Source organism: Candoia aspera, chromosome 1 (genome assembly GCF_035149785.1).
Source record: "Candoia aspera isolate rCanAsp1 chromosome 1, rCanAsp1.hap2, whole genome shotgun sequence".
NCBI lineage: Eukaryota > Metazoa > Chordata > Lepidosauria > Squamata > Boidae > Candoia > Candoia aspera.
Window position 1 is genome coordinate 133,341,461 of NC_086153.1, and position 14,529 is coordinate 133,355,989.

The window sequence follows — 14,529 nt, forward strand, 5'->3', positions numbered from 1 at the left end:
AATGCAGGTAAGATTCAAATACTTCATGGATCATATTCTAGCTCTTCCTGTCTCTAAAAGCTAAGACTATGGTGTTTTATGTTTGGAATCGCATCTAATTCTCTCTCGCATACTTACAGTACTTACAAGGAAACATATGCATGTGTGTGTTTGATTTTATGTAGAAATTTAGAAGTTGCAACTTTTATAATACAGGTAGTCCTTGACTTACAGTCATTTGTTTAGCAACCTTTCAAAGGTATGACGGTGCTGAAAAAAGTGACTTACAACCGATCCTTACACTTACGACTGTCTCAGCGTCCCCATGGTCATGTGATAAAAAATCGGGCACTTGGCAACCAGCATGTATTTACGATGGTTGCAGTGACCCAGGGTCATGTGGTTACCATTTGTGACCTTCCCAACTGGTTTTGGACAAGCAAAATCAATGGAGAACTGTGTGGTTCGCTTAATGATCACAGTGATTTGCTTAATGACTGCCACAAAAAAATGTCATAAAATTGGGTACAGTCATGTGATGCCTCGCTTAATGACCACACTGTTTAACAACAAATTTTCTGTTCCCTATTGTGGTTGTAAGTTGAGGACTACCTGTAATATTAGTGGAGCCACTCTATGCAGTGCAACGGCAGGATGCATGCTCCATCAGAAATTCCGTGTTTTATCCAACTCCAGAACACAAAGTGATGACAGTAACAATACAGAAGTGCATAGATAAAAACTGTAAGATGAAAATAAACATGGAAGGAATGAGATATGCTCTTACTTTCTTCAGAAAGATCATTTTCTTCTGCTTCTCTCTCCATCTCTTTGCACCATCCTTCCATCCTTTTAGTCTCAGTATGTAGCAGCTTCATAAACCAAGATCCATCCCGGCGACATGGAGACATCCGTCCTGTTTCGACTGTCTCAATGGATGGTTCCAACCAGGGTTCAGGTGGTGGGAGATTGGAGGTGTCAACTTGGGTCCTATAATCTTCTCTATAACTAAACAGACCTTGTGTCCGAACAGTTCTTACTGCACCATACTGAGTAGGAGTACTTGGCTCTGAATGTCGCTGGAAAGAGCCACCAAACTGAAGTCCCTTGTCCTCCATTGTGATGTGTCCAGGAAAGCCTTCAAGTTCTAAATCAGCTTGAACAGCTGCTGTTACACTGTTTGAGCGCTTAAACCGTCCATGGCTGGAGTAAAATGGAAAAAAAATACACCAATCCATATATTGACAATATATAGTTTATAAAAAAAAACGGACTGTCTACATTCTGCTACTTGTGGATGTTAAAAAAAGCTTTATAAATATCAGGAACAATGAATATAAAGATTGAAATACACAACATGAACGGACTGCAGTCTTTATAGGATAAATGGTTATTAATGATCCAAAGGAAGATACAAATGAAAATTATTCAAACTTCATTTGGAAAGCAAATATTGATTTATTCTCACAGTAGAAGCTTGTAAATAATCTTGTAAATGCTGCAGTGTCTCACATCACTGAATTAAATACAAATAAATGAGTTAGAAATCTTAAGGTTTAAAACAGTGTGGGGATGATGGGATTTGAGAAAAGATTATCATTGTTATTTAGAAACAGGAATAAGTATCTGTGAGCACATGACAATATCTATACTATACATCAGGCAGATGAAAATATATAAAGAAATTGATCAACCTACCGTTTGTCATCTTCCACTTGCACCCCAACCGAATGATACTCCCGTAAGCCTCTGCTATCGGTATCTGAATCCGTTGCTGCTTCCACCTAGTTCAAGACAAAGGAGAAATGCTTTGAAGTGAACACGACAATTGAGATTTCACCTACCTCAAAGATTTAAAGTAAAGTTGAATTCCAGCCTCCCCCAAATGGCACTTTTCAGGTGTGTTGAAGGCGGCAACTTCCAGAATTTCTGGGGTCTTCCTCTTGCATGAAATGAGGGTGAGGGATACAAAATTAATCCTTAGATTCCTCTTTCTCCTTTCAGCTCCCAGCATCACACCCCAGGCTATAACAGAATGGCAGGGAAGGTAAGAATGGGACCTGCAGGAAGATGGGTAGTCAGAGGACATTGTCAGCTACCTCCATCTTTCAGCACAAGACTAAATCTGGATTCAGCCCTGCGTTTCCAAGCACCTGAAAAGTGAGATGCGTACAACTTGTTGACAGTATTCGGCCCATAGTGCAGAACCCATGATCATGTGGTGGTCAGCATGTCAACTGAGATTTCTTAGGATCTTCACCCTATCCATCATGACCATGGAATTTCTAGTCTTACTGATTGATGTTTTACCTACATTTAAAAATTCCTGAATGTTGCATTCTTGGTATCAAAAAAAAAATCAGTCTATCAGACAAAGGCTGTTCCAAGTTATCATTCTGCACAGCTTGCCAAGGCTGATGCTGACTAAATACCTCAACGATTATTGCCATGCTTTAATGATCCTTGCTTGCTTGCCATGCCTAGAAGCAGAAGTGGGGGCCAAATGAGGATTTTCTCTGAAATTTGACAGAGTCAGTATTTTAGTGCGAAGTGCATAAAACTAAATGACAGTGGGATTTATTTCTAATATAGAAACAAAATGAAAGTGGGATCTTTTAGTTTTTAATCAGGAAAAAAGTCACCCGTCTGACCACAGGCCCATCAGTTTTGTCCAAGTAATAAGAAGAAACAACAGCATTTCAGAGTGTTTCACTCTGCCTGTATTCCAAGCAGTAATCCTGTTGCACAAACAGTTGTTACATTTAGTTCACTACCAATTTTTTTTCTATCAAAATTGGATATAGAGATTTTATCTCATTATGTCTATCAGTTGTACTGGAGGCTGTCCTTAAATCTATAAATGTTATGTACAAGTCAGTCTTCTTTCTAAACCTAAACTTGCTCAACAAATATTATGCAAAGACAAAATAATCTGGCATAGCTGGTTGATAACCATGCCTGTTCACCAAGAAGGAGCTTTTCCATTTCTTGCTGCATCCCAGATTTGTACAATTATTCAGCATAAAATTTAGCAAAAGTACCAGTTGGACTATTTGGTCTCGGGTTTGGTCTTAGGTTGTAATTTTCTTTTTCTGGATAACAGTGAAATTGAACATATGCCCATCTTGCCTATCTATGGACTCAGCCACTGAAATCATGCATGAAACATATGTTTCTGAGTGTGTATGAATGATGTATTTTATAACTGTCTGACATGCTTATGGTTACTAATATTAGGACATTACTGTGCTGAAACTCGGAATACGTTAAGTTAAAAAGAAGCAGTTGGTGGGCACTTGGACTTCAAGAAATCCAGATGGGATAAAAGACAGGCCTGCCTTACTTGAAAGCATTCACACTAGAAAGGACATATTACTTCTGAAAGTTCTTTTGTGAATGACTTTTAGAGCCCGGAGACTGTTGTTACTATTGGTAACCCCACTGGTTTAAAAAGCAACCAGGACCTCCAGGCAATTTTCCTATGTTACAGGATTATGAATACATTTTTGTAAAAGATTGTGATGACTTATCCAGGCAATTCAAGACCAGAACATAAATTTAAAACTACTACTAACCATAAAAACACATCTTAAATGTAATACTCACATTAAATTGACTGTCCCCAGTAACTCCTGCCTTAATTACCACTTTAATGGATAACTGCAACATGCTTTACGTGGGTCTGTCTTTGGAGACAATCTGGAAGTCACAGCAGGTACAAAATCTGGCAGCAAGATTACTGGCAGCATAGCCCTACTGATGCAGAATTAAACCTATACTAAGGTCACTGCATTGGTACAACAATGGTACTAAACGGCACAACACCAGAATACATCAGGCAATGCCTTGTCAGAATTGCCCATCCAGCCCATTCATTGAGAGGGGGGCTGCTGAAAATTCCCTCCCCTTGTGAGATCCACATGGCATGGGCGTGAGGACAGGCCTTCTCTGGAATAGCCCCTGCCTTATGGAATACTCTCCCCCAGAACTATGTGCAGACCCCACCTTGCTGTACTTCCTTAAAGCAATTAAAGCTGTTTTAGTTCCACATGCTTTTGGTCCCAACTGAGTGGCTGTGGGCTTTATTTTTTGGGGGGGGGGAGTGTCTTTGCTTTCTGTGGCTATTTTTTTCATTTCTGAAACAGTTCTGAATTTATTTATTTTTATGCTTTTTGTTTTTCTTTTTTAATGTTGTACACTGCCCAGGATCCTTTGGAATTAGGAATGGGTTATAAATACTATAGAATGAATGAACGATTAACAATAAACCTCAATTAATCCAAAACCTAACAAAATTTAATCATAATTAACCCAAATTCTAACCCTTCACTTTAATGCCAACTCTGATATATACCCTAACCTGAACCCAGAATGGAATTTCAACCAATTTCCACTAAATTATAAAATACTCCAATGCCAACCTCATACTAAATTTAACTCTAAATCTCAATGAAACCAAATTCTATCCCCAACTTCACCCAGACGTAGTGATGGGGGGAGTGTTTATGGGGTATATTAGTGTTTACTGATGTCTTAGATTTATGTTATAATAGGTATTTCGTGGTGCGGTTAGGGTTATGGTGTACAGTTGTATTTGCGTTGGTGTTAGGGCAATGTTATACTTAGGGTGTGTGTTCATTGATCTTTATAGTCAAATTCAAGAAGGGCATTAGGTGCCCTTTTATGGTCAGTGATGGTCTTAGTTTTATGTTGTAACTTTTTTTTTTTGCTTAGGGTAAAGTACAGTTACTATTTCTACTGGATTAGACTAAAGTTAATGTAAGGATTCAGGTTCATTGAGGTATATGGTGAAATGTATTGCAAATGTTGGCATGTGGAGAATTTTTATGGTAAGTGGTAGACTTAGTTTGATGCTACAATGAGGATTTCATTCTGGGGTTTGGGTACCGCTATATACTTCTATTGGGAGCACAGTGAAATTAGGGCTACAATTCAGATTCATTCCCCTGTGTTGTTAAATTGGGTTGGGGTTAGCTCTGGGGTGAATCTGTATAGTTAGAGGTAGACGTAGCTTTATGTTATAAGGTGGATTGTCTGCTGCAGTTAGTGTAAATCACTGTTGGGTTTTTTTGTTAAATTTGTACGTATTGCTAAATGTGGGGGAAAAGTTAGCGCTAAGGTAAATTTTTATGGATAGAGGCAATCTTAGATTTTGGCAATGATTGAGATTCTGCTCAAGATTTGGATCTAGGAGATTATCTATTTGTATCGGCATTAAAGGGAAGTTAGGTTAGGATGCAAGTTCATTTATATTTATTGTTAAATTTAGCATTAGAGTTAGTATTTTAATGGCTAGCGGTGGTCTTAGCTTTATGTTACAGCTGGGATTTTTTGAGTAGGACAATTACTCTTTATATTGGTGTAAGGGTGTGTTTACATCAGGGTTCAGGACCACTGAAGTTTATTGCTAGTACAGAATGAGTGCTAGCACTGACATGAGTTTTTATGGTAGTCTTAGATTTATATAATGGTTGAGATTTTGCAGTGAGGTTAGAATCATGGTGTATATTTATATTAGGCTAAGGGTTAGGGTTTATTGAGATGTATGACTTGGTTTCTTTCAGGCTGAGCTCATTTTGAAATACAGGCCAAATAATAGCAACAAACATTTGTTAGAATCTTTTTATAACTTCTGGTAATAAAATCATGAAGAACTGAAATTCAAGGAAAAACAAAAATTACTTGATGTATATAAAGGAAGAATGGGCACCCATTTTTGCAGTTATCCTCTATTTATACTATTTATATAGGTGTGAATGATAATCATCACAGATATTTAAGATAGAAAAAATACAAGGAATTATCAGACTGTAATTGGAATAAAGACATGAGTTCAAATGATATTTTTTGTGCATTGCTGGCAAGGCTCTAATAATATAGCTATTCTTTAGCAATATTATTACAGAGGGTTTCTGAAACAAGAAGATATAAATAATTTCTGGAACTTTTGGTAATTTTCTTGGTTTGTAGAAAAATATCATGAAACCTTCATGTCATATCACTGACCACAGCCAGAATAAAAATCATATTTAATGCCTTTGTAGTATGTTTCTTAAGAAACCGTGTTTAGTCTTGAACTTTTACAAGGATTCTGGCTGTTGCTTCAGAATAAGAGAAAAGGACACATTTAAAATCGCATGTTTCCCACTGTGAAGATCTAGGTTTGAACTTCTCACCTCCAAATAAGTATCCCTTGGCATTTTAAAGTGCAGTGTGCAGTGAAATTAAGTGGTACATTAATCGGTTAACTAACAAATTAAGGAATAGTACAAGAAGCAAAAAAGAATTACTGTGTTCTAAAGGTCTGGATTTATTCTATTGGAATGAATAAGACATTAATCTAACAACATTTAATATTTTTGTAATTTCTTATTTATTCTGAGAATCAAATTATTTTGTTAAAAAAAGAGCTTTATTGGTAAAATCTGTTTTTCCTGTATATTCATTGGTAGTGCTTTCATTTGTGGATTCTAAATGAAAATGTAATTGTGTAAACTCTTCTTATACCCAGAAGGAATATCTTGTGGCCTGGGGGCTCCCTGCTGCCCAATCCCATCTTTGGGGGCCCCCACAAGCACTCCCATAATGTGCTGTTGAAACACTGCCAGTTTTTAATGCCTCCGTTTTTTGTTTGTGGGCAAAACAGATCTACTAAAATTTGCAAGTCTTACTGCACTCATTTTGCCTCTCAAGTACCCCAATTCAAACTAGGACAAAAAGGAAGCAGATGATCAAAAACAGCCTGGCTGTACAGATGTTTTTTCCACTATCTTGTACAGCTATGATGCAACCATCAGTGTCTTTAGTTGTCTACACTGAGAAGCTTTTTGCTTCCCTGGTATCTTCTTGTACACATTTAGGTTGGTACAATCTTTTTAGAATGCAATACTGTATCTGTCTACACAGGAATAAGACAGTAAGTCTTATGTGGAAGTAAGCATATATAGAACTATTTTTTAAAAAAAACAACTCCTTGCTATCCAAGATTAGAACAAGAATGTCTACACTTAAAATATCCCTGGAAATGGCTTTGTTTAAACAGTCCAATATCACACAAGTCCTCAGCATCTGATCACAAACTCAGTTCCTATGCAAAAGTACTAGAATGAATCCATAAGGATAGTCCTATGTTTAAGTCTAGAAGTTTTTAATGTACATCCATGGTTTAACATAAAGCTGGGTGGGGACATTTTGTGATTAGAGGAACCAGATTCAATTTCCTGGAATCTTCTGGGAGGAGTCATCCAAATCAATGAGGATATCGGATTAATACAGCACACACGGACCCAAGTAGGCACTGGACTTACACAGAGAATTGGGGGGGGGGGTGTATACTCACACAGAGATATATACTCACACATAGAATTTGGGCAGTGGGAGGACTGTTAGTCTTGTTAGCCATTGTTTCAGATCCCTCTCTTGCCACTGCTAGTATCTGTCAGGCCCCTAACAGCAGTGTACAACCAAGGAAGCTAGATTCACATGGAGTCTCATTAATGACCTTTAATGTCAGGAAAACATGGCTAGGTTACAGGAACTTGGAAACTCTGTAACTTTGTAACAGTCCTCATTCATTAGGGAGTATGTTAAAATGGGGCCCTCTGCGAGCTGTTTGATCCTCTTTCTCACTGACTCCGTAATGGAGAGACTGAGACTGAAATGCCCACCTGATCCCTATCTGTCAGGTTTTGAACATTTCCTTTCTTTCCCAGACTTTACAATAATGTAAAGGACATTTCAAATTAAGCAGGAGGTCGGGTTGGAGAAAGACTTTTATTTTAGATGTTCCACAGTGATGGTGATCGCTGGAAAGGGAAGACTAAACTCTTTCCCAGTCAGCACGGACATTCCGATGAAAAGGCCGTGATAACTGACCCATCCCTTTGCATTCTCCTTTCCAGGAGAGGCTTGGCAGTGCAGAAGAGTTAGCAGTGTTGGTATTCAGTCATCTATCTTTTGCGAGGGGAAGAGCAGCAACCTGAGCATTTGTGGCAGACAGAGATGAGGCCTCTGAGAATGTTTTTGAAGCTGCACAAAGCAAATTACTATATAAACACTATAAACAGGACACATTTGGCATTTTATGAAATATTCTGGTCACAGACCGTAATTGTAAACAAAATAAAGCAGTTGGGTTACATCCATAGCAATGATTTCTGCACTGAACACATAAAAGATAATGAAAGATATGCAGCCGTTAAGTATGTGCAATTAATATACCCGAAGGGCTTATGACTGCATGTGTCTTTTTTCCACATGCTCCAAAATGTTTGGACAGGTATATATCCTCTTTGTATTTTATGTGCTCATTACGGAAAGCAGTAACAGAATCTGGCTGCCATGTGCTAAATATGAAGTGGGTTTTAAACAAAATGCAACATTAAACTAAAATGAATATTCAATGTGGGGAAGACAATCTGAGTTACAGTGCTCCAGATATTTCTGGTGAGGGGGAACATTTAAAACTGAAATAATATTTGATTCCAAATGCTGGTGATAACATAGCTAACCCATTGGTTTGAAGATTGTATGTATGATTGCTTACTCCACCAAATATTTCATTTCTTTAGTCTGCTCTGTAGGGAATTCCTATTAAAAGGCAGTAGTTGATTTTTACCTGCTGATCCCATAAAGGTTAAAATGAAGAATGTCACATTGGCTTATTGCCTTACATTAAGCTGCATTCCTTCATATTACTGCTGCTTTACAAATTATATAAAACTGCTTTACAAATCAAGTAACGTCTTAAATTAACAGTCCTGCTGTGAATGAAAATACAGATGTACTGCAAAATTAGTGCATAGCCTTCTTATAAGTATGCTTGCTGTGTCTTTTTATCAAATCAATATGTAAATAAAACTTTCTCAGATGTTCTAAATGCAGGTTTTACTGGGAAACCAAAAAAGGTTTATGAAACGCATGATTTGTGTATTGTAAACCAGATCCTGCAACCGTGTTTTGCAGCCATAACAATCCTATCTTTTCTTCCACAGATTGCACAACCACCAAGAGTTTGCCAGTGACTGCAGAAATGATTTATTTGTAAACAAATAAATTTGGCTGATTTTGTGCTTCTAGTTTTATGGGCTCTATAGTCTCAGTGGGATCTGCTGAAGGAATGGCTGCACAAGGTCTTTATCCTACTCAGCTTTATTTTTTAAAAAGGAGACTATGCCTTTGACAAATAATGTTTGTCATTTACTGTACTTGAAAGCAAAGAAAGCAGAAAATGAACAGCAAATGTCTTGTTGCTATAGAGATTTGTTGGGTGTCTGTGTAAATTGCGAGACAAATATATGATAGGATTCCATACATACAAAACTTCAAACCAGTGAACAGGCAGATACTGTCCTTGTAAAGGGTATTAAAAGGAAGAAGGGGAAGAAAAGTTTGAATGACGGAATGAGAATGTTAGTGTTAATTGTACTGAAAATAGATGAATCAGAGTATCTGATATGATTACAGCTTTGGACCCAATAACAAACAGTACTGAAAAAAAGCCCTTCACTCTTTCTGACTGAACAGATTGAACGGGAAAGTGGTCCTTGGAAACCCAGACTAGCAGACAATCTTCTGAGCCTTTCATTATCATCTACTAAAGCTGCACATCCTCAAGAGGACAAGAGAAACCTCACTGCAGTATACTGCAGTGTGAATTGTTACAATCCTGTGTTTAATTACTGCCTAAGCCTATAGGGAATAGCTGACCTGAACATTTTACATTTATGCTAAATTGCATCCTTTCCATTAGACTGTTGCAAAGTCATTTGACACAAGTGGATAGATGGGTTTTTATCCAAGCCCCATGGCATTTTATAGGCTTAGGCCCTTGGGTCGAACAGTACATTGTTGCAGAAATGCTTTTAGAAGATCTCTTTTAAATGAGACATATCTAATCAAGAAGTGTTTCATGGTGTCAGTTTAAATTCAGCAATAATTATTGTCAGTAGAATGGCTTTTATTTAATGGAGACAGTAATTCCACCTATTGAGGAAGACTTGTTTCTTTCTTTCTTTTTTGTTTTAACAGGGCACTACTATCCTGTCCAAGACAAAGTTAAGAGATGACTGCACTACCTTGGAACCAGCGTCACCCTGCTGCCATATTACCAGGAGGAGAAAGGTGAAAAATGCAGCAGTAACACAGAGCTGAACCTAATAGCATATTCAGGGAGGATGCCTATACAACATCCAAGATTACCTTTTCCTTCTTCTGAGATTCCTAAATCCTCAGATGGGTCATCCAGATTGATTGTTGGTACTTCCATGAGCTTTTCAGCATCAGGGAATGGAAACTTGGCAGCCATATAAACCAATCCAACTAAAGCAAAGCAAACCACACACCAATTCTCCACTATCTAGGCTCACGTGTTTAGCTTACCATGATGTATGAACTTATTCATTCGACTTAGCACTACGGGAACTCATGCTTTTATGGCTTGCGCAACAAACAACATTTGTGGATCAGTCCAGCTATTATTGTGCAGCAACATCAGGGGTGACAATGGGGGTGTCAAAAAGTCAAGATTGCAGTGGGACTGCATGATCAAAGTCCCACCCCTTTTTAATGTGCATTGCATTCATGGCATGTATCTAGAAAAGTAGTGTCATGAGTACTGATGGTGAGCAGGAGGGGGCCCCTATCCAGGGGGGAAAACGCATACGTAGTACTGAGGAATTAAGCAGCCATTCAAAGAGACACAGATCAGACCCGCCTTAACTTTTGGGGTTTATCTGTCTGGGTTTTTTCCCACGCTTCTTCAGTTTGTTAGGATTTTCTGTCTAATGTAGCAGTAATAAAGCACTAGAGACCTATTCCTTGTCCCAGCGTGGTTCCTGGCTATTAGGACATCAATCCTAACAAACTCCCCACTCCCATTGAAAGAGGGAGGAACAAAAAAAAAAAAAGGAAGAGACATTTGGGAAAATGTCTTCAGAAAACCAGGAAATTTGGCAGGCCATCCAACAACTGGCAGCAGCATTGCAACAACATCAACAACAAGTAGATCTCCAGATCAACACATTACAAGCAGCCATGCTACAGCAGTTACAACAACCAGCTCCGATTAACCCACAACCGGTGCCAGCAGCAGCAGCAGCAGCAGCAGCAGCAGCTCCTCCAGTAGTCTTGAGATCCCAGGGCAGTCTACCAGAGAAGTTTGGAAGAGAAGCAGGACAGTTGAGAACCTTTCTCACACAGTGCACAATGTTTTTCGACAGCAGACCGGCAGAGTTTCCCACAGACAGAACCAGAGTCACCTTCATTTTAAGTCTGCTAAAGGGCCCAGCAGCCAAATGGGCTATTCCCATGGTGGAGAACAACAACCCGATTCTCAACGACTACCAGAATTTTCTGGCAGGGTTCCGGGCACACTTTGACGACCCGATCAGAGAGGTCACTGCCAGCTGGGAAATTCAGAAGCTCAAGCAAGGCAACAAGACAGTGGGAATCTACATTGCTGATTTCAAGCTGTTAGCAGGAGATCTGGACTAGAATGAGAGTTCCTTGAAAGACCAATTCAAACAGGGGCTGGATGAAGAAATTAAAAATGAATTACTGTGCCAGGGAACACCAGCTACCCTAGAAGGTTTATATCAACTGTCTGTGGTCGTAGACGCCAGGCTAGAAGAGCTCAGACAGATGCAGCCGGGGAGAAACAGGGGCCTCAGAGCGCTTCCAGGATTTCCAGCTCTCTCCGCAGCATCTCTTTACTCAGGACCAGAGGAGCCGATGCAGATCGGGGCAAGCAGGAGGCTTATTTCCGAGGCTGAGAGACAGAGAAGGAGAAAGAGAGCCCACTGTTTCTACTGCGGAGTCCAAGGGCACATGGTGAGAGCTTGCCCAGCGAGAAGCCAAGCAAATTCCGTAAGAGCCCCAGGGCAAGCAGCAGAACCAAGAGCCACCTCCACCTCGACTTCCAACCAGGGAAACTCTGTCGGTCTCCCTCCACAGAGCTCAGCAGGGCAACCATCAGTCAATTAAGAAGGGCTCATTCTGAGGATTCCAGGCAATCCTTTTACTACTTACCAGTCATAATGCACGTAAACCCAGAGCACCAGGTCAAGCCAGAGGCCCTCATGGATTCCGGAGCTTCCACCAATTTTATTGATGTACAGACTGTACAAGACCTCAACATCTCGACCATAGAATTGCCACGTCCCATAGAAGTTGAGACCATTGACGGCCAGCCCCTCAAGGCAGGGCAAATTAGAAGTTTCACAGAACCTTTGCAGCTAACAACGGGAGACCACACTGAGTGGATCCAACTTTATGTTACTGCATCACTTAATGTGCCTATAGTGCTGAAGATCCACAACCCACTGTTGAACTGGACTACGGGAGCAGTCTCCTTCCCAGCTAAGGAATGCCAGCACCACAAGATTCAAGCCGCTCTCCTCTCTCCAGCAACCAACGCAGTCACGGAAGCAGGGGGGGTCCAGTTGCCAGCCAAGTATGCAGATTTCGCAGACGTTTTTAGCGAACAAGAGGCCACAGCACTACCCCCCCATAGGGACTGTGATTACACCATTGAGTTGATACCTGTCATGAGTAAGGATGGCGAGCAGGGGGCTCCCATCCAGACTGTCAAGCGCATGAGTAGCACTGAGGAATTGGTCAGCCATTCAAAGAGACACAGATCGGGACCGCCTTAACCTTTGGGGTTTATATGTCTGGGTTTTCCCACGCTTTTTCAGTTTGTTAGGATTCCTGTTATGTACTAGCAATAAACATTAGAGACCAGTTCATTGTCTCAGCGTGCTTCCTGGCTGTTAGGACATCAATCCTAACAAACTCCTACTCCCATCGAAAGAGGGAGGAACAAGAAATTAAGGAGAGACATTTGGAAATGTCTTCAGAAAACCAAGAAATGCGGCTCGCCATCCAACAATTGGCAGCAGCCCTGCAACAACACCAACAACAAGTAGATCTCCAAATCAACACATTACAAGCTGCCGTGCTACAGCAGTTACAACAACCAGTTCCGATTAACCCACAACTGGCGCCAGCAGCAGCAGCAGCAGCAGCAGCAGCAGCTCCGCCAATAGTCTTGAGATCTCAGGGCAGTCTACCAGAGAAATTTGGAGGAGAAGCAGGACAGCTGAGAGCCTTTCTCACACAGTGCATAATGTTCTTCGACAGCAGACCGGCAGAGTTCCCCACAGACAGAACCAGAGTCACCTTCATCCTAGGTCTGCTAAAGGGCCCAGCAGCCAAATGGGCTATTCCCATGGTGGAGAACAATGACCCGATTCTCAACGACTACCAGAATTTTTTGGCAGGGTTCCAGGCACACTTTGACGACCCGATCAGAGAGGCCACGGCCAGCTGAGAGATTCGGAAGCTCAAGCAAGGTAACAAGAGGGTGGGAATCTACATTGCTGATTTCAGGTTGTTAGCAGGAGATCTGGACTGGAATGAGAGTGCATTAAAAGACCAATTCAAACAAGGGCTGGATGAGGAAATTAAGAATGAATTAGTGCGCCAGGGAACACCAGCTACCCTAGAAGCCTTATATCAGTTATTGGTGGTCATAGATGCCAGGCTAGAAGAGCTCAGGCAGATGCAACCGGGGAGAAACAGGACCCTCAGAGCGTTTTCAGGATTTCTAGCTCTCTCCGTAGCATCCTCTCACTCAGCACAAGAGGAGCCAATCCAGATTGGGGCAAGGAGGAGACTGATTTCCGAGGCTGAGAAGCAGAGAAGGAGAGAGAGAGCCCTGTGTTTCTACTGCGGAGCCCAAGGGCACATGGTGAGAGCTTGCCCAGCGAGAGGTCAAGCAACTCCAGTAAGAGCCCCAAGGCAAGCAGCTGAAACAGGAACCAGCTCCGCCTCTGTTTCCAACCAAGGAAACTCCAGCGGTCTCCCTCCACAGAGCTCAGCAGGGAGACCATCAATCAATTAAGGAGGGCTCATTCCAAAGATTCCAGGCAAGCCTTTTACTACTTACCCATACTCATACACGTCAACCCAGAGCACCAGGTCAAGCTAGAGGCCATTGTGGATTCCGGAGCTTCCACCAATTTTATTGATGTGCAGACCGTACAGGACTTCAACATCCCGACCATAGAATTGCCATGTCCCATAGAAGTGGAGACCATTGACGGCCAGCCCTTCAAGGCAGGGCTGATTAGAAGGCTCACAGAACCGGTGCAACTGACAATGGGAGACCACACTGAGTGGATCCAGCTTTATGTTACTGCATCGCTAAATGTGCCGGTAATCCTAGGCACGCCTTGGCTGAGGATCCACAACCTGTTGCTGAACTGGACTATAGGAGCAATCTCCTTCCCAGCTAAGGAATGCCAGCACCACAAGATTCAAGCCGCTCCACGCTCTCCAGCAACCAATGCAGTCACAGTAGCAGGGGGAGTCCACTTGCCAGCCAAGTATGCAGATTTTGCAGATGTTTTCAGCGAACAAGAGGCCACAGCACTACCCCCCCCATAGGGACTGTGACTGCACCATTGAGTTGATACCAGGAGCCAAGATTCCAGCAAGGAAACAATATCCCATGTCCCCCAAGGAACT

General features: G+C 41.1%; 1 protein-coding gene across 1 annotated transcript in view; it reads right to left on the reverse strand.

The window, feature by feature from the left end:
- Nucleotides 1-14,529, reverse strand: part of DLGAP2 (DLG associated protein 2) — a 103,702-nt gene that overhangs the window by 20,503 nt on the left and 68,670 nt on the right. The window contains exons 6-7 of the mRNA XM_063291145.1: nt 1,678-1,763; nt 767-1,182 (exon numbers count right to left, since the gene is read on the reverse strand). Of these exons, the coding sequence (XP_063147215.1) occupies nt 767-1,182; nt 1,678-1,763 (502 nt within the window). The remainder of the gene's footprint in view (nt 1-766; nt 1,183-1,677; nt 1,764-14,529) is intronic.